This window comes from Prionailurus bengalensis, chromosome A2 (genome assembly GCF_016509475.1).
Source record: "Prionailurus bengalensis isolate Pbe53 chromosome A2, Fcat_Pben_1.1_paternal_pri, whole genome shotgun sequence".
Classification (NCBI taxonomy): domain Eukaryota; kingdom Metazoa; phylum Chordata; class Mammalia; order Carnivora; family Felidae; genus Prionailurus; species Prionailurus bengalensis.
Window position 1 is genome coordinate 25,115,707 of NC_057348.1, and position 19,852 is coordinate 25,135,558.

At 43.6% G+C, this 19,852-nt stretch overlaps 1 protein-coding gene across 3 annotated transcripts in view; it reads right to left on the reverse strand.

Moving 5' to 3' along the window:
- ARHGEF3 (Rho guanine nucleotide exchange factor 3) overlaps positions 1–19,852 on the reverse strand; it is a 305,003-nt gene that overhangs the window by 58,298 nt on the left and 226,853 nt on the right. Inside the window, exon 1 of one of the 3 annotated variants that reach the window (XM_043587704.1) lies at positions 12,161–12,407. The exons of the other annotated variants lie outside the window; for them this stretch is intronic. Coding sequence (XP_043443639.1) covers positions 12,161–12,256 — 96 coding nt within the window. The 5' untranslated portion in view covers positions 12,257–12,407. Of the gene's footprint in view, positions 1–12,160; positions 12,408–19,852 lie in introns of those variants that run through there. 3 annotated transcript variants of the gene reach the window in all.

Consider the following 19,852-nt stretch of genomic DNA (forward strand, 5'->3'; position numbering starts at 1 on the left):
GTCAAACTCAAGTACACGTTCCTTGAGGACAGAAAGCATGCCTTTCTCTTTTACACTCAGGAGAAATTATTGAGTAGAGTCTGGTCTCAATAAATATTTACTGACTATCCAAGAGCAATAGGGGTCATTTTTAGTTGTTCGGCTCTTCACCAAGTTGTATCCATCATGCTATGGAATTTCCCCACGTTTATAACAAAGGATCTATTTATAATTAAAGTGCCCTGCTAATGAATAGGGCAGGAAGGACTCCCAAAGCAACCTAATCCTCCTCACCTGCCCCGGGTCTGTCTCTGCGGTTGGAGCTTGGTTAAGATTCCCAGATGATGCATGTCAGGTGGGAGCCAGCCTTTAGGAGGGATGACACATTCCTCATCTCCCATGACTGGGGTGCCTCTCTACCCTGAGCTCACACCCCACTCCCTGCTTGAAAGCCATTCTGGGAACATCAGTAAACCATACTAGATTTTTTTTTTCATCCTGCCTGGCAGGAATGAACGTGAATCTTGCCAGTGTGCTTGGAACATCTTTTGTTTTTTTAAAAAATAATGGCCAGTGCCAACTCAAATCCCTGGGAACTTGGGTGGGTATTTCCTACGAAGGAAAGAGTGACCTTCCAGCAGACCCCTTGATAGGGATGACCAGCCACAGCTTCCACTCAACTGATGCACACTGAAAATAGATGCTGCTGTTGTGGACCATTTGCTCTGTGGAAGCCCTCTGTGTGTTCATTTAATCTTCACAGTACCCTTGGAAATTCTCACTTACAGAGGAGGAAACTGAGGCTCAGAGGATGAGTCACTGTCCAAGACCTCCTGGCTCATAAGTGGCCAACTTGAGATTCAAGCCTGGCTCAGTCCACCCCTCAAATCGAAGTTCCTAACCACTAGCCTCTATGGCTGCCCCAACATAAAATACAATCTTGCCCAATCCTTCCCTGAGGGTGAGGGGGAAAAGGAAGAACATGGGTTAAATGATTTCAGCTGGAACTTTGGGACTTTGAAGCTTTGAAAAGAAAAAAAAAGATTTGTGTTCTTAGGATAGAAATCCAATTTTTGTTTTTAATTTGCTAACATCTAGTCCAGGATAATTTTCTATGACACATTAAAGCCCATCTTTATCTGTTTAAAAATCTTAATATCTGAAATCTGGGTCCTATGCTCAAAGTCTAAATTTAAGATTTAGTCTATAAGCAGCTATACTCAAGCTCAGGAACCTATTGCTGCAGAAGGGCTCTCAGAACACACTGAATGCACTATTTCCAAACTCTTGGTACCACTGTGACGATTTTTTAGCCAATGTATATACCGCGTGAACTACTACATATGTAATGTTTCCTTAAATTACGTATTTTTTACTTAAGTAAACATATTATAAAAATAAATGCTATCACTGCGCCTGCCATAAATAGAAACTAACTTTAAAAAATGAACCCAATTGTTAAATTCTTGTTAGATACTGTTGCTTGCCTGAAGCTTCTAAGATTGAGGCTTGAGCTTTGTTAAAAGGAGGAATTAACAAGTGATAGAAAGGTGTTAAAGACACACTAACTCTAAACTAAGACTTTCTCTGCAGCATGATCAGAAGGATCAGAAGAATAAGAAGAGAACTGAAAAAGAGAAAATGAGTCAAAATTATTATTTTGTGTCTCGTCTCTGTATCCCCTTGTTCCTGTATCATTTGGGCGACCACAAATGGTAGGAAACCCACCTTCTGGGAAAAAAATATCTAAGCCAGTCTTCTCATTCCAGAAACAAAGACTCTGAGGTCTTCTCTGAGCCTCTACTTGTGTCCTGTCTCCAGCTAGTAGGGAGGCTCTTGTAAGAACCAGCTTAGAAATAAATGCTGTGAAAGAAATTCAGATTTAAGCATTTAGGAGTCCTTCAAAGCAAGTCCCCATTCCTTGATGCTGAGCCAGAGCAAAGTTCACTCTCCTCAGTCCTTAGAGCCCGGGCACATAGCATTCAGAAACTGACAAGAGAAAACAAGTCCTCTTTTCGGATGTGCTGTCTTTCAAAACCGTCCAATTTAAGCCACTATCAAACAGCTGAGGCGGAAGGAGATGGCTTTGCACCATGCGCCTGTGGCCAACACTTAAGTCACCATCAACTTTTTTGCCTTTTGTAAATAGTCTGTTTCCTTCTTCACCATGGTTTCAGACCCCTTCTGCAAGACCACACCCAGAAGCACCCAAGGCAACCACCAACCAGCAAGGGGGATGGTTGAAGGTGTGTGAGAACGAACAAGACCAAAAACCTAACAGGATACTAACGAGCCACCGGCACCCCTCCCCACCCGTGCAAAGTCAAACACAAGAATAGTCTTCACCAGTGACCTTTAATTATCTTCTCTGTATTTGCCTGGGGTCGTTCTTGACATGCCTGCGTCACTTAGGGATTATGAAATGTTAGCATTTCAATGTAAGATAACACACTTGAGAGGGACTCTAGCACTGACCTTGTGTTGGAGCCAGAAAGCACACAGAGAGAAGGCTTCTATCACTTGTCCCCCTTTGGGCCGTCAGGCCTGTAGATCTATCTCTTTCCACCCACTGGCTGCTTCCCTCTTCCCTTCTGTGGCTTCTTCCTCCAGGAAGATTCCAGACTTCCAAATCTGACAATGGTGGCACCTGCTAAACATTTTTTATATATTTTCCAAGGTCCTGACACAGGCTCTTAGTTTTATTTCATTCAGGTTGCCAACTTCTCTTGGTATCTACGGAAACCGTCCCCTCGGGGGAAGTGCTTTATTTCTCCTTACCATTTAATTAGCACCTCTGCTGCAAACATTAGATCTGCAGAGCTCAGGCAGACATCTTTTTAAGGGATGTCCTCTACACGTACAGAAGTTTCTGTTTAGCCATTTTTTGTGGGCTTCTTGTTTCACAGCAATCTCACATTAAATATAAAGTAAGCTTGGGGTGCCTGGGTGTCTCAGTAGGTTGAGCGTCTGACTTCGGCTCAGGTCATGATCTCACGGCTCGTGAGTTCGAGCCCTGCGTTGGGCTCTGTGCTGACAGCTCGGAACCTGGAGCCTGCTTCAGATTCTGTGTCTCCCTCTCTCTCTGCCCCTAACCCACTTGCATTCTGTCTCTGTCTCTCTCAAAAATAAATAAACATTAAAAAAATTTTAAATATAAAGTAGGCTTTGCACTTGAATCTGGAGTGCAGGCCAAGGGATGGGTCCACCAGCCCACTGGCTCCCAGGTGAGGTCACCGCATGCAGTGTTCTTTAATGGACTTCACTTTGAAAACCCCCCAAATAGTGCTGCTTACCACCAACCTCATTCAGGAACATGACTGGGTTAAGCCAACACTGCAGTGTGCCAACAGGTCAAGGCTGGACAAGGAGGCGACAATATTTTGGACCTGCCTCCTCATCTCTCTGAATCTCTTGTTTCTTCAGTTGACAAACAAAAAGCACAGTCCTTGCCTTGCTCATCTCCCTCAGCCAGTGCAAGGTTCAAAGGAGACAGTGCAAGTGAAAACCCCTGACTGCTATCTGAACACAGGGCAGCACTGCTGTGAATTTAGTAAGCGCAATGAGAGAGGGAGGGAGAGGGTGTGCCGACTGAACCTCCCTTCCCCGACTTCTCTACATCTCATGCACATATGTACACATTTAAATTGGTTACATCATGTGTGTCATTATGCTCACGCTTTTTCCTTTTTATGTTTTACAAGAACATTAAGGTATTTCTGTTAGCTTGTGTGTAATGGCTCAAATGCCATCGATCCCTGTGCCAGAGGCCATGGTACATGGAGCCATTCGGTCATTATAGGTCGGTTCATTGGCTTTTCTGTTAGAAACAAGTAGGGAAGGATGCTAAACTGAAGTCAGACAGCCGACTTCAAGCTTCAGTTCTGCCATGACCAGCTGTGTGATCTTAGGAAAATTATTGAATCTCTCCGATTCTTGGGATCCTCATCTTTAAAACGGGGATAATTATACTCCGGTGAGGAAAAGACTATAAAAATGCTTTGAAACCTATAAAATGCACAAGCATATAACATGACAATTATTGCAAATAATATCATTATGAACAGCTTTGAATAGTATTTTCCTCCCTAAGAGCTGGAATACTGGGTCCAGAGATTTAAACATTTTCTTTTCTTTTCTTTCTTTTCTTTTCTTTTCTTTTCTTTTCTTTTTGTTGTTTTTTAAAGTTTATTTATTTTGAGAGAGAGAGACAAAGAGAGCACACATGCTGGGGAGGGACAGAGAGGGAGATTGAGAGAGAATCTCAAGCGGTCTCCAATGTGGGGCTCAAACCCATAAGCTGAGATCATGACCTGAACTGAAAAAGTCAGACGCTTAGCCAACTGAGCCACCCAAGTACCTTTTTTTGTGTGTTAATATATACTGACAAGTCCCCTCATTACCCCAAAGAAGTGTGTTATTCCTTGCAACATCCCCAGGACTGGGTTCTATCATGTCTTTAAAATATTTGTGACATCAATTAGGTATGAAACAGCACCTTATTATTGTACTTGCCTTTTGCACTTCTATAATTTCTATTAGAGTGAACATTTTATTTATTTATTTATTTATTAAAATTTTTTTTTCAACGTTTTTATTTATTTTTGGGACAGAGAGAGACAGAGCATGAACGGGGGAGGGGCAGAGAGAGAGGGAGACACAGAATCAGAAACAGGCTCCAGGCTCTGAGCCATCAGCCCAGAGCCCGACGCGGGGCTTGAACTCACGGACCGCGAGATCGTGACCTGGCTGAAGTCGGACGCTTAACCGACTGCGCCACCCAGGCGCCCCTAGAGTGAACATTTTAAATAATGTTTACTTTCACAGTTCCTTGTGCATGAATTATTAGTGTCTTTTTGTTCATTTATCAAAGGACATCTTGGAGGGTTCTTTTACATTTGTATAAATTACTTATATGACAAAGACATTAATCTTCAGTCTGTCATCTCTATTTCAAAAGTCTTTTTCAATGTATTAGTCTACTTCTCTTGTCTAAGGAAGCACATTAAACATAACAGAAATCTTGTTTGTTGATATAGCACTATATAGTATGTCTCTGGGCTGATCAATACTCAAGATTTCCAGGCACCCTGAGGATGTCCGGTAGAAACAAGCAAGGAAGAGAAAGAGATTGGACAGTAAGTCCCATTTGGAAAAGTTACAGGAACCAGGATGTCTAGCCAAGAGAAACAAGCACCTGGGGGGAAGAGTGTGTTTATGTGTGTGTGTGTGTGTGTGTGTGTGTGTGTGTGTGTGTATGTATACATGCATACATATGCATGTGTGTGCGCAGAGTGGGAGTAGATGGGGAGAGAGAACAAATATTTAAGGAGATAACACATGAGAAAATATTCCTGTATATTATTCAGTTGCAGAAAGCAATGTTATAATTAAGACGGGATTTTTTCATGATCCACACTGAACAAAGATGGAGTGTACAGGCTCAGAAGGTAATGAGCTCTCTGTCTCTGGAGATGTTTAAGCAGAGACTGAATGGCCCCAGCACTGGGCTCCATGTTCTCAACAGGCCTTTCCCACTCTAAGGTTCTCGAATGCAATGACCCTGGGTCATTTCCTGAAGGCTAGTTTTGTTTGTGTTTCATAAATCCCCGGAAAAAAAGAGAGCCTGTTTTGCTACTCCTTACCTCTTCATCTTAAGAGCCAGAGGAGGAAAAAAAAAAGTCCAGTGACTTTACCGCTAAGGTTTCTGGTTCTGCTCCAATTAACTGAAGTTTAGTAATAATCGGGGCTGCCTTCTCACAGAAGAATACAATGGCTCAAACACAGAAGGTCTAGACACAAGTGTTTCTAGACATAAAAAGAACCCTCCTTTCCCAGCCAGATGAAGGTTCAGATGCCTTTCTTGATTAACGTGGAACATAGCCTCTTTTAAGCTAATAAACAGTGTCAATTCATTAAAAATGAAAGGCATTAGAAACCACTGGCCTTCATTCTTGACAGTCCATGAGCCAAGATGAAAATACATGGGAATGCAGTTACAGCAATTTCCTCATTTTGTGTGTGACCTGTACACATTACCAATGCTGACAAATTATGGAAGGCAATTGCATGCATACATCACAAATGAAGTAGCTCTTCTAGATATACGCATGCCATTAATAACAATTACATGTGCACCGGGCTTTGCAAAAATTAGGATATGGTCAGTAATTTATTTTCATTCAGTTGTTATGAAAACAGTGGCAACAGTCCAGGATTTTATAGGCAGTTTCAGAGTGTCTTGAGAAAATGACACAATTTGCAAGTATCCAGATGGCAGTCAGGGCCTTCCAGTTATTTGGTTTAGGTGGAAGGCTGGTGGTTAACGCAGATAAGCAAAATGACTAATTGCAGAACTAACAGTGTCACCTCCACAGAGCTGAGCATGCGGAATTCTGCCAAAGACCAGCTCCTGGGTGTTGAGAAACACAGAACGGAAGTTACCCAAACCCTCCCCAAATGGAGGCTTGCAAATTCCCGCTCCTTTGGGTTGTAGCCATTCTACGAAGTGAGCTGCCAGAAGCACTGAGTGATGGTGGGGTCTTCTATCCAGACACCCAGAAAAAGTAGGCTTTTGACTGTGAAGCTATTTGCTCCAGCAAGCAGGTTCATCCTTCATGTGTTATGTGGTGAAGAGACCAGTGATTTAGTCATTTGGACGCAACGTGACGTGGTTGGGAAAGTACAGCTTCGGGGCCAGACTGGGGTGTGAATCTTGGCTCTTCCACTTAGTAGCTTAGCCATCCTGGAAAGGCTACTACCCAGCTCCGGGTCTCAGTTTCTTCTCCCAAAAGGGACCAGTACACCAACCTTATAGGAGTGTTGTGGGGATAAAGAGAAGACCTACAATGAGGCCCTGCTATCTGTAACACAACACTCAGAAAATTAGGATGGCGATCATTAATTAAAAATGTTTGAGGAATCTTTTCAAGGTGCAGAAGTCTCAATGATGATGATGCTATTTATTGGACATTTACTATACACGAAGCACTGGGCTAAGTGCTATACGTGAATCATCTCATTGACCCTCACTATGGTCCTAGAAGGTGGAATTATCATCAACCCCATTTTAACACTGAGGAAAACAGGGCTTAGGGAGGCAGAGTAGCTTGTCCACGGTGATACCACTAGCAGGTGATGGCATTAGGACTCAGTCTAGAGTTGATACCCTGAACATACTCAAGTGTACATGTGTAAAGTGAATATGCTTTTCTCCAATATATCTATTCCTAGTTCATGTACATCCTATCCTGGAAGCCAAGACGCATCTGAACAAGCCTCAGAATCATGGCTGGATGACCATAAGCAGATGCTACCAGCAAGCAATGGCCTTTACCCCTGGTAACTCCATGTTACTCCCCTCCCAGCAAGATCTGAAGTCACATGATTCATGGAGTCTACTTGTTTAGTCACTTGAAGAACTACCAGGATTCTAACTGCAATAACTCCTCAGAACTATTTCCATGCAGTTGGTTATATATACTATCAGTTCAACACTACACGATACAGATTCCAAGAAATGTATACATTACTGGAAACCATTTGACTTCTTTAGCTCTCCAGCTGGCATGCAAGGAGTTGAGCCCCAGGTGCATACAATTTTCAAGTCCACATGTGGACTGACTGGGGCATAAATTATGGCAGGGGCATAGGGTTCACCTCAGTTCCATAAAGCACTCGTGATTATATACTTAAAAGAAAATATTTTAAAGCATTTTATATGTCTGTTAAGTATTCATTCCCCTCCCTCTTTCTTCACAGAGGTAAACACCCTTAGATGACACAAGGTACACTGTATGAAATGCTGGACTAAATCCATCAGGAAACCTGGCATTGGCTCTCAGTTTAGCTGCCGATTTTCTTCATGGCTTTCTGTAAGTCACCTCCCCTCAGTGTCTTTATTCATAAAGTGAGGGAAAAAATATGTACTTTATGTTAACCCTACAACATGGCTTAGGTCTCAAGTGAGACACTAGATGTGGTACTTAGGAGAGGAATAGAGCTCTGTCATTTCTAGATACACGTCATTCCAAGAGTCACACAAATATACTGGCTGAATCAAAATCAGATCATATACTTTTGAGAGAAAGGCAATGATTACAAATTCTGCTAACTAAATCTGGCCTAATCCTGACCAACATCTGAAATAGTGCATCTTAAAACTCAAAGTGAGCTGTCCATCAAATTTTCAGATATATTCTTAGAAAGAAAATAACAGAAACATCTCTTTGTATTATCATTAAAAATGAGATTGACCCCAAACTCTTAAAACCTTCTCACCAGGCTCTAGCATCCTTAGCCAACATATCCATTCATTTGAGCCACGTTTCTTTATATTTTTAATGTTTGTTTATTTTTGAGAGAGAGAGAAAGAAACAGAGCACGAGCAGGGGAGGGGCAGAGAGAGGGAGACACAGAATTTGAAGCAGACTCCAGGCTCCAAGCTGTGTCAGCACAGAACCCGATGCGGGGCTTGAATTCACGAACCACAAGATCATGACCTGAGCTGAAGTTGGACACTTAACTGACTGAGCCACCTGGGTGCCCCAGAGCCTTCTTTCTTTAAAAATTATTTTTTAACGTTTACTCATTTTTAAAAAAAAAATTTTTTTTTTCAACGTTTATTTATTTTTTTGGGACAGAGAGAGACAGAGCATGAACGGGGGAGGGGCAGAGAGAGAGGGAGACACAGAATCGGAAACAGGCTCCAGGCTCTGAGCCATCAGCCCAGAGCCTGACGCGGGGCTCGAACTCACGGACCGCGAGATCGTGACCTGGCTGAAGTCAGAGGCTTAACCGACTGCGCCACCCAGGCGCCCCAACGTTTACTCATTTTTGAGAGACAGAGTATGAGCGGGGAAGGGGCAGAGAGAGAGGCAGAATCTGAAGCAGGCTCCAGGCTCTGAGCTGTCAGCACAGAGCCCGATGAGGGGCTCAAACTCACGAACTGCGAGATTGTGACCTGAGCCGAAGTCCGACGCTCAACCGACTGAGCCACCCGGGTGCCCCAGAGCCTTCTTTCTTTAAACTCAAACTTCACCATATGGAAATGGTGCCTTTAAACGTACAATCAGTGTAATTCATTAAGAGCTAACCGTTTTTCTTCTTGTGACTTGGTCAGGTGTTCAGAGGACCTAACATGCCTGGAAGGACCAGTCCCTCTTGGCATGGGAATAAGCGCCCAACAAATAAGAAAACAGATAAACTGAATGAAACTACATCAGTGATCAGAAGGAGCAAGCTTAACGATGCTTTTCTGGGAAAGTCTAGAGCCATGGACTAAAATGGACTAAGGTCCTTGGATTTCACAGTTAACAATTAGAGCAGGAAGATCTAGCTGGTTATGGGTATTAAAATTAAACACTTGCAACCCAACTCACATATCCATGCCATAAAGAAATACCAGATTAAGAAGCAGTATTGTATTAATATCATAATCCGTGCATAATACTTTTCATGTTTAAAATAAATATTTTTAAGAAAATATTTAAAGAAAATTAAATTTAAAAATATATCACCTTTTTCCTTTCACTGGAAACCATCGCCAAAATTTTAAAAATTACAAAGCATTTAAATCTCAAGTAGAAATTTTGTTATGATTTAAATTTAAGAGAATGTTTATTGTTGCAGATTTTCAACTCAAGTGTATGGTATCAGATGCACACCACTGCACACCAGGCCCTTCCCCGCAAGGCTTTCCTTGAGTGGCTTTCCCCAGCACGCCTGCTGCAACCTCAGGAGCCATGCTAGAAGGCACTTGCCCATGCAGTGCTCCTCCCCACAGCAAATTCCAAAGGAATGGCCATTATATGTCCAAAGGGCACAGGTGCTTTGTTTCCTTTGAAGGTCAAAAAGCACTTTGGATAAGTCAGTTTTTCTCTTTATAACCACCTTATTTTTGGAAAAAAATTATCAATCTTAAAAAAGTACTTTCATAGGAATTAACAGTCAATGCTTAGCTTATAAACATGTGTATAATCATGTTTTCCAACAGGCATACCAGGGTATGCTGTTCTTCAAACACTTACAAATACTGACGACACCTGCTGGCAGAAAATATATTTTAGTTAATTGCTTATGGAGAAGTAAGGCCTACAAGGGTTGACTTATCTTTTGCACGGATAATGAAACCAGAAAACTACCACCTAAATTCACTTCGGTTTCTTTTTCCAACTTTGCCTATCACCATTATCAGGAAATGAAGCTAGGAGGTGCACATCACTGGACCCTTCTGCTTCAGGATGTATACAGCATACATGATATTTCTGATTTAAACCACACACACACACACACACACACACACACACACACACACGCACACACACTCCTCAATGGTGATACCTGAAAAATATTTACCATTTTCAAAATTGTCCCTCTCCCATCCTTACTGCCATACCAGGATATCCCCCAAAAAGGAAAATAAGTCACATTTTAAAATCTGTATCTGGCTACCATGAAGAAAACTAATATTTGACATTTGGTGATACAAGTCTTTCCTCACATTTGTGACATACAGATATATTTATATTCTAAGTATATGAAAAGGTCAAGCAGATGAGTTTTACCTAAGCTTTTTGCCAAACTGCTCAGAAAACATAGGACTAAGGGATGGCAAGAAGGGACTGGTTAGGGTCCAGAGCTATTCTCACTATTCTTTCCTTTGATCCATTTCAACTTATTAAACTTGGTTATGATTTGCGTCCTTGAAAAGGAGTTTGAGGGGGCACTAGCTTCACTGCTCTTATATTCATTAAATTATGAAGTTCCTATGGAAAAATCATTATATCTATTCCAAGCCTGAACAACCTGAACTGTACGCTGGTGCTATCTTGTCAAAATTTACATAAAAATTCAAACACCATTAAGGCCATCACACTTCCACAGCTACTAGGAACAAAAACTCTTTGTGAAAATATACAACTGAGCTGGAGTGTGGGGTGGGGGTGGGGGTGAGAAGTTAGTTGTGCTCAGCTTACAGAAAGCTGATTACAACTGAAGACTGTTTGGAGTCTTGTCAGCTTGGAGCAGCTCTTGTTAGAGGCAATGAATCTTTGATGCTGTCCTCCCAAACATACATAATTCAGTGAGCCAAGTGCACACAGCTAAGTAGACCCAAGGGTGGTGGGTAGGTAGAGAACCCTTAAGAATGCTGCGACAAGGTCGGATGCACATCTGTCTCCAGACTTTCGCCAGTCGTGGTTGGGCACCGTGATGATCTCTCAGATACACACATGAGCAGCAGTGATGAGCTGGGTCCCGTGGGTTCCACTATAGCTCAGCCACAGCAAAGCTGTGGTCTAATGGAAGCAACTATATTCCCTAAGAACCTTAAAGACAAAGAAGGATGCTTTCTCTTCCAGTTGAACCCAGCCTTTTGAGCTCTTTGCCAGAGATATAACACACAGAAGTAAATGGCAAGACTAAATACAAGCCAGGAGGACTCCTTCACATCACCCTTAAGGCACTGGAAAGTTCCCTTTCAGAAAGATAATTGTTTCTAGTGTTCCAAGACAGCTTTCCACTGCCCTCAAGGAGTTTAATTCATTTTCGGGCTCCACGTACAAGACACTCAGACTACTCATTTAGCCCCCAGACTTCCAGCTGAATGACCCCAATGGCCACAGATGACAAGCAGAGGTGCCAGGTCCTGTCTTTGCTGCCAAACAACTGTGAGGTCAAGCCTGACAGGTGAGACGGCCCCCAAAGGCCTTCTCTTGCTTCCCAACCCAGGCAAGAGGAAGCCCAAGCTTGAAAGGTAGCTCTTGACTGACATCTGGGCCTAAGGATACAGTAAGAGAAAGTCCCTCTGTTGGGTCTAGACAGAAGACTGACAGTCTGAGAGCCCTGCAGGATGCGAGAGGCAAGGGTGAGGAGGCAGCTAGCTGCTCCCTGGCCAAGAGGAAAGGGGACAGGGATAGGGGAGGAGGCTCATGATGATCCACAGAGAAAGGGCAAAAAGGAGGCAGAGACAGAGAGTGAGACATGGAGGGAGACAGTGAGTGTGAGAAATGGGGAGAGGGAGAGGGATTCGCAGAAGCAGAGGGAGAGAAAGAAAGAGGAACACACCGAATGAAAGATGCAGGCAGAGAGAGACTGATACAGAGAGGGAGCCGAGGGACTGAGAGATGGAGACAGACAGAAGGACTGACAGATGGACCCAGAGAGGTCCAGGTGGAGACCCTACCTCGGCGTCCTTGACCGGACTGCTGGCTGGGGGTACCTCCAGGCTGCAGTTCGCCCTCTTGACCGTGAGGTAGAAGGGGTAATCCTTGGCCACCATGGTGGCTGCCGGGCCTGCTCTTTGGGATGTCACCGCTGACCCGAGGCGACTACAAAACTCCCAGGCGAAAGGGGACCCCAGCTCCACGGTGCCCAGCGGCAGTGGCGGCACGGAGACTGACAGCCGGCTTCTTGCCGGGTGGGACCGACTCAGCTCTCCGGCTGAAAGGGGGCGGAGCCTAGTGCGGGCCCACCCACCTGGGGCGGGGCGGGCCCCGCCTCGGCCCCGCCCCCGCGCGTCCTTGGAACGCCCAGGTACCGCCCCGCGGAAACGCCCCAGCGAGGAGAGGGACGATTCTACCGAGGGTCTTTTTCTTCCGCGAGGCGGAGGCCCGAGGCCACCCGTGCAACGACTACCCCTCACTCCGGGAGTGGAAGAGGCGGCGAGTAGAGAGGAGACCCGGTGGAAGGAAAAGCCAGCATTTTAAAAGCCCATATTAAGAAGAGGTAGTATTCCGTCTTGCCTTATTCCCAGCCAGTCTCCACCCCCCACAGTTGTGTGGGTTTTTTTTTTTTTAATGAACATCTGAACGTCACTGGAGTGTATAGTCTATAAACAGTAATATGTGCCCACTTTAAGTTATATAGTCAGTTGAGTGTTGACAGATGTAAACACTCACGTAACCACTTCCACAATCAGGAAATGTATTTCCACCACTTCCAGAGACTTCCCTTGGGCGCCTTCCTCTGTACCCATTTTTAAATATGAAGAGGCTGATTAGTGGCTGTCAGCCACTCACAAGGGCAGTCTGACGGTCTGTTCAAGATGAAGCTCTGCAGCAGGACCCGGTTGGCTATACCATGCCTTACTGGAGAACTACATTGTAAATGTTCAATAGGCAATTCTAAGATCATTTGCTGCAGCCCAGTCTGGAACAGTAAAAAGCAAACAAGCAAAACCCCCAAACTGGAACCACTGTAATATCCATCAACAGGGAATGCTTGAATAAATTCTCCTCCCTATAAAACCCCACTCAGCAGCAGTCAAAAACAAGATGGGTCCAGGGTTGTGGCATGGAGAGATCTCCAGTGTATGTATCACATTCAGTTAAAGAACAATTGCAGAGTAAGCCCAATATTAATACCATTTGTGTTGAAAACACATCTACATAATACCATGTATTTTCTATAGCAAAATGTAGGTAAATACTATTGAAAACCATCCAGAAGGATGCACAGCAAACTTACAAGTCCCCTTGGGGCTAGGGGAGGCAATCCATGCCAGGTATATACCTGGAATTAAAGGCTGTAAAAGAGACTTTAAATTTATAGCTAATGTTCTTAAATTTTTTACAAGAAAAATATATTTATGTGTTACTTGGGAAATTAATTTTTTAATATTAAAATGATCACTGTCTCAAAAGTTATTTTGTAGACTGCACTGTTGAAATCCCACGCCCTGGCCCCCATCAAAGTCATGACCACTGCAGGTGTTGGTCTAGGGAGCTGATGTCTTTTGTTTTGACTTCTTAGGTGTACAGGAGGTAATGGGAATGGAAATATCTAGACCTTGTTACAGTGTTCTCTGCTTCCAGCTAAGGCCAGAATCCCGTTTCCACTTTCCAGGCAGGAAACCTCATGATACATAGATCTTTCATCCCAGGTACCAAACCCACACACCCTGGCACTAAATTCACCTACTTTCCTGTCCAGCTAGTGTGGACAAACTGCCTTCAGAAAAGAGAGAGTCTGGCCAGTTTTGCTAGCCCCGTTGTTGCCACATGTGTAAAGGAGACTCCTGAATTAGTGGGTTCCGGCTGAGATTGGAGAAAACACCTGGATTTTTTTTTTCCCTTCAAATATACATACTCAAGCAGCGGGAAGGAGGTGATCGAAGACGAGGTTTGCAGTGAGAAAGATGCCCATGGACCACTGAGTTTTTCTACCTGTATTCCCGAACACAACTTCATTTCTTAACCCGGGCTCTGCTGATTGGGGAGCTTATGTAAGTGCTCCCTGTGAGCCTGACCAAGCTTAGTGGGGGCGTGAAGGGAATGTCATCTCCAAAGGCACCCAACTAACACAGCCCCTGATTAATTCTGCAGCCAAAGGAGGGCCAGGAGAGGCAGTGACATGCCTCACTCAGGGCTACCCTGGCTGCTGAGGATATGAGCTGAAGCACATGCAGCTGCTCCTCATTCCTGTCTTCTTCCTGCTCCTCTGGCCCCTCAGGCCCACCATCTCAACAGGATGATCTGGCCAGCAACAGCCCCTTTGAGGACGAGCTTTGACAAGTTCGCTGGGCCTTATCCTCTAGTTGGGAAGTGCACCTCCAGCACTTGGTGAGAAAGAGTGACCTTAGCAAACTTCGACTGGTCCATTCACTGCGGGATCCTCAGGGCTGGGCAGGGAGTCTGGCATACCCTAAGCCCAGTGTAGCAGTACATAAACCCCATGGAAAAGTGGGTACTTTAACCTCAAGTTTAAGTACAACTATCATAGAGCAAAGAATAGTCATACTGGTTGATAGGAAGGCTGCTATATCCACTCTCTCTCATAACATTTTTTTTGCCCCTCCTCAAAAGATTTGGAACAATAAAAATCAATTAATATACATGGCCACAGAACATATGTGTAGCAAACTTCTGTGTTTTCTGCCAGATATGTTAGGCAGAGAGAGAGAGATAGAGATAGAAAGAGATTGCTAATGGCCAGTAATCATTTACATAGTGCTGAAAAAAAAAAAAGCATAAGCCCCCAAATGAGAGTGAAAGGAAAGATGGGGACCTGGAGTTCCCTTGGCTTGTCAGATGCTTCTAAGCTTCTCAAAGCATGAATGTCTCACCACCATAAATAGGGCTCTGGTGTTTAAAGACATATATTTTGGGTACAATAAGGTCTGTAAACTGAAGCTGGCAATTTGGGGTATACACAAGCCATGTATGTATGTGGTCCTTGAGACATTTAAAATTTTTTCAAGGGTATTTTTGACTCCATGCAATGTCCACCTTGTGCCCTGACTTCAGAACCTCCCTCGTGTGTGGTGTACTGCTCCAACATTAGCAGCTTTGGGGTTTGGGTATTCTGCCTAGGATTCCAAACAGAGGTGTCTGTGACCAAAGACTTTGTCAGAAAGCAGGCTGCTCTACAGAATGGTTCCTAAGCACACTCCTGAGGCTGGTGTCAGAACTGAGGGAAGCCGGGCCAACTCTGCAGTGCTGCCCAGCTGAGTGGGCCCCAGGAGCCCGGCATTCCCTATCCTGCCTGCCTGTGTGTGTGTGTGTGTGTGTGTGTGTGTGTGTGTGTGTGTGTTTATGGGCTTAGGAACAACACTGCCCTAACAGTCAGCTTCACTCAAAGCAGTGGCACAAAGTGCTTTTCAGAACTCGCCTTTAGCACAACCCGTTATAATCCTATAAAACGCTTCACAGCCGGGCAGTGTTCCTTGCTAGCCAGAAGCCTGGAGACTGGAATAAAGAAGCCTGTTCTTCGTTTCCAGGAACAGTGCCAAGAGTGGGGCCTGCATTCTCGCCTGGGCCGAGTGGGGCTTGTTTGTGCTGCCGGTGGAGTGGTGGGCCTCCACACACAAGCCCACCACTGGTTATTAGCTCCTTTCAGAAGAGCAGACAGCCAGGCATGGCTGGGAGACCATCAATCAACTCCTCAAATCTCACTGCTGTGGCGGTGAGCACAACAGGCCAGCTTGAGGCTAAAACTTCAGAAGTTAGTGGTTGTGGAGACCTTCTCAGCCAATGGGACGATGCCTTGTCCTGTTACCATTACACTTAACATCAGAGTTAGTGGGTTCTTTTTCTCCTTAAAGTCTCATTCATTCATTCATTCATTCATCAAATATGAAAGAGTGTTCATTACAGAGCAGGTGCTCAATCAGCTACATTTCTCCTCTTTCTTCTCTTCCTATTCCTGAACCTCTGTGCCAGGGAGGTGTGTAATACACATCTGCTCAAGGAGTATGGTTGACTTTAAAACATGCCTTTCAACTATAACCTCTGCAGCAAGGTGTGCATTTGCAGAAGGAGCTCAGGTGACAGCAGCCAATCCTCTACAGCCCAGCCTTCGAACACACGCACCTCCATCTGCTCCTTGGCATCTGGAACTATCTCTCCCACCCCTGCTGATCTCACACAGTCGTGTAGGTACATGTTGGATACACATGTGTACCAACACCTCCCCCTTCCCCCCTTCCATTTGGGCAACATTCCCAGCTAATGACTGAGCTCCCTCTCCTCTCTGCCGCTTCAGTCTTGATGAGAGAGGGGAGTCAAAAGCCTGAAAAAGTTCTGGCAGTGAATTCTGAGAGATCAGGACTGTGGTTTCCTGCCAGACGGGTAAAAATGGCACCAACAAAACACTGATAATATCCAAAATCATATCAGTATTATTACTCTCTGCCTGCCTGGGGTTGTGTCCATTGGCTCCAGGCTAGATTTATGAAAATATATCCCTGGATATTCTAAAGCTGGAAGACTTCATTCTTGCATTCACTTAAAGATCTCATTTTGTGAAACAAGTTTGAAAAACCGGTTAAGTGATACAATCTTTTTATTTCTCCCAAGATAGAGCTAATCCTGTGGATTACCAGCTATAATGCAAAAATAATCAAGACTTTATGTTTTTTTAAAAGGGAATGAATATTTGTCTTGCCCTGATATACCACAGATAGGTACATTCCTCACCTCTAGTTCATTACAGCGGTGATTCTCACCTGGGGGCAATTTTGTCTCCCCGGTGACATTTGGCAATGTCTGAATACATTTTTTATTGTCATTGGGGTGGGGGTGGGGTCCTAGTGGCATCTAGTAGATAGAGACTCAGGATGCTGGCAGACACCCTATAATGCACAGGACAGCCCCTACAACAAAGAATTTACAGGTTCAAAATGTCAATAATGCTGCTGTTGAGAAAACTTGCATTAAAGAGAGAATGTAACTGAAATATAGCATCAGGATAATCTGTTGGTTTTGACCTTAAGGATATTCTTGCTTCAGACCTCGACCACAAATGTCAGTTTGGGCATGGTGGAGCAAAGAAAAAATGCTTCAGTGCCAAGTTGCCTCAGAATATTGACATGCCTAGAATCTTTCCCTGTTGCCCAAACCTGACACTTAACAAAATCACGTATTTCATAAAACACAAAAGGACAAGAAAACAAAAGATAGGGGAATAAAGGGTGGGGGACAGAAAACTGTCTTAAACTGCTACTGATATGAAAATGTACTTCAAACGATAAGTGAAAATGAAAGTTTCAATGAAAGATAATACTTGAAGAAGAAATCAGAGAGGAGGAAGAAATGTTTCAAAGTTTGGTCTTTCCCAGGAAAACCTTCACCACCATATTTAATTGTTTTGGGGAGCAGAAACTCAAACTCAGTGATGAAACAAAAATCCCAAGGGATTCAATTTACTGTCTTTTTGTTATATGGTATTTCTGACCACACAGCATGTACGATTGGAAACCTGTCTTCACTCATCTGTAGTAAGAATCCTGACTTTGTCCAATTTGAGCTGATTACTATCAGCAGGCTTGTTTTGCTTATAGAATTTAAGCCAGTCTTTAGAACACTTTCTGTATGCTACTATAGAGTCTTTGAACTTTATGGGTAGTCTGAATTTGTTTGAGAGTATTTCATATCTTTTGACCAAGAATTCAATAAATTTGTTACACTCCAAAAATATTTATTCCCCTCAGACTATAGCTAATGTTATGTGTTATATAGGTTTTCTACACTAACCACTGCATGGAGAAATTGTTGTCTAAAATATGTAAATTCTAGTTTTGGATAGTAGAACTGTTTTCCATCAACTACAAACTCAGAAATCAAAGTACCATATTTCACCAAACCTAAGATGCCAAAGACTGTAATATGTGCTATTATTTTATGTATTACCAAGAAAGAAAAATGTTGCCAATTAAATTATAACATGTGATCAATTAGAAGATATATCCTAATTCTAAAAAAATTAAAATGTGGGAGAAATGTGTAAAATGTGTATATCAATGATAGCAGTATTCATATCATCTGGCCAGGATTTGAAAAATTATACATTTATGGAAATGTGACTTCTGGGAATTCAGGAACATTAATGCCAGACACCACCTGTAGTGAAATAAAGTGAGAAGCTTATCAAGTCCATACCTGGGCCCCACTTTGGGTCTACTGAATTGGAATCTTCATCAATGGACTCTAGAAATTTGAATTTTTGATAAACCCTCTCAAAGTGCATCGAATAGCACAGTGGTGTGAGTTAGAATTATCAGCCGGCTCCCAAATGAGCCTGCCCACCTCCCCCATTCCAGGAATATTCTGAACCACAGATTCTCAGGCCGGAGGTGCCCAAGGGTAGTTAGCCCAATGGTTATAGCATCAAAATCCTGAGTGGGCATGGAGAGCTGCTTATTTGCTCATCCAGCTATTCAACGTTGGATAGCCTGCATCCGTATGGGTGCATCAGGGATACAATGAAAAATAAACAAGTTCACACTCCGAGTAAACTACCAACTAAGCCACCCACCAGGAGACATGTTCTGGCTCTTAGAACTTGATTTACAATCTGGTATCCAGAGTTTCAATTAAAGACATGCTTATCTTCATGGCCAGGGGACATGACTGCATTTAAGCTTTTAAAAAATTAGCTGTAGCAGTAGAGAATGGGAGGAGGGCAGTTGGCTTGAGATGTTTACTTGAAAAAGACCTGGGGCAGGAGAGAGGGGGGTACAGGGAGGAGAGTAGTGTGTGTAGAAGACCTTAATTAGAGAATGAGTTCAATGAGCAGAAGCAGACCTGGGGACTCCTGGCAAGCTTGTTTGTGTCTCACTCATGTGGTACGAGCAGAAGTCGTCTGGTGCGTGTTAGAGAGCAGCCCATTAGCTAACATGTTCCTTATGCCGTGGGCGTCTGACAACACTATAGATGGGACAGAGGGTGCAGGTTCACTGGGTTCTTTGGTTAAGTGGGAGGTGAGTTCTGCTATGTTTGAATTTTTCCATATGACATTCAAAACCAAGTTCAGCAATTCAAGTCTCACATGCCCACTATTCTGACTGACTGACTTCTTGGCAACAGAAGGCTGAACAAAAGTACAGGCTTCTAGTTCACCAACTTTTACTGCTGCATGATCACTTAGTTCTTTGGCATCACAAGAACAACCACCAAATGGCTTCCTGGATAATTCCTCTCATCCAAGGCTATCCTAGATTCCTAGGTTGGGGAGCCCTTGTTCTGTGCTCCCCAGCACTGAAGACCTCTCTTTCCCCAACACTCACCCAGCTCCTAATGACCGATTCCTCCACCACCTGACAGTGAGCTACAGGGGCACAGGGACCGTTATCTATCTCTCTCATCGTAGTGGCTCAGCTCCTTCTAGCATGTGTCAGCATGATCCATATTTGTTAAAATGAAAACTAAATTGAAATAGGGCTAATCAAAGAAGCTGTCACGGAATAGGTGAATCCAGAGAAGAATTTTTGCAATAAGGAACATAGCATATATCAAGTTTCTGTGATGGGACCAAGAAATCATATGCAGAGCACCAAAATGGGCTGTTAAAATTTTTTTTGAGAAGTAGACATGGGTAGACATTTTTCTTGAGGAATCCAAAACTCACTGAGACCACTTTGAGAGTTGGTTCCTGCAGT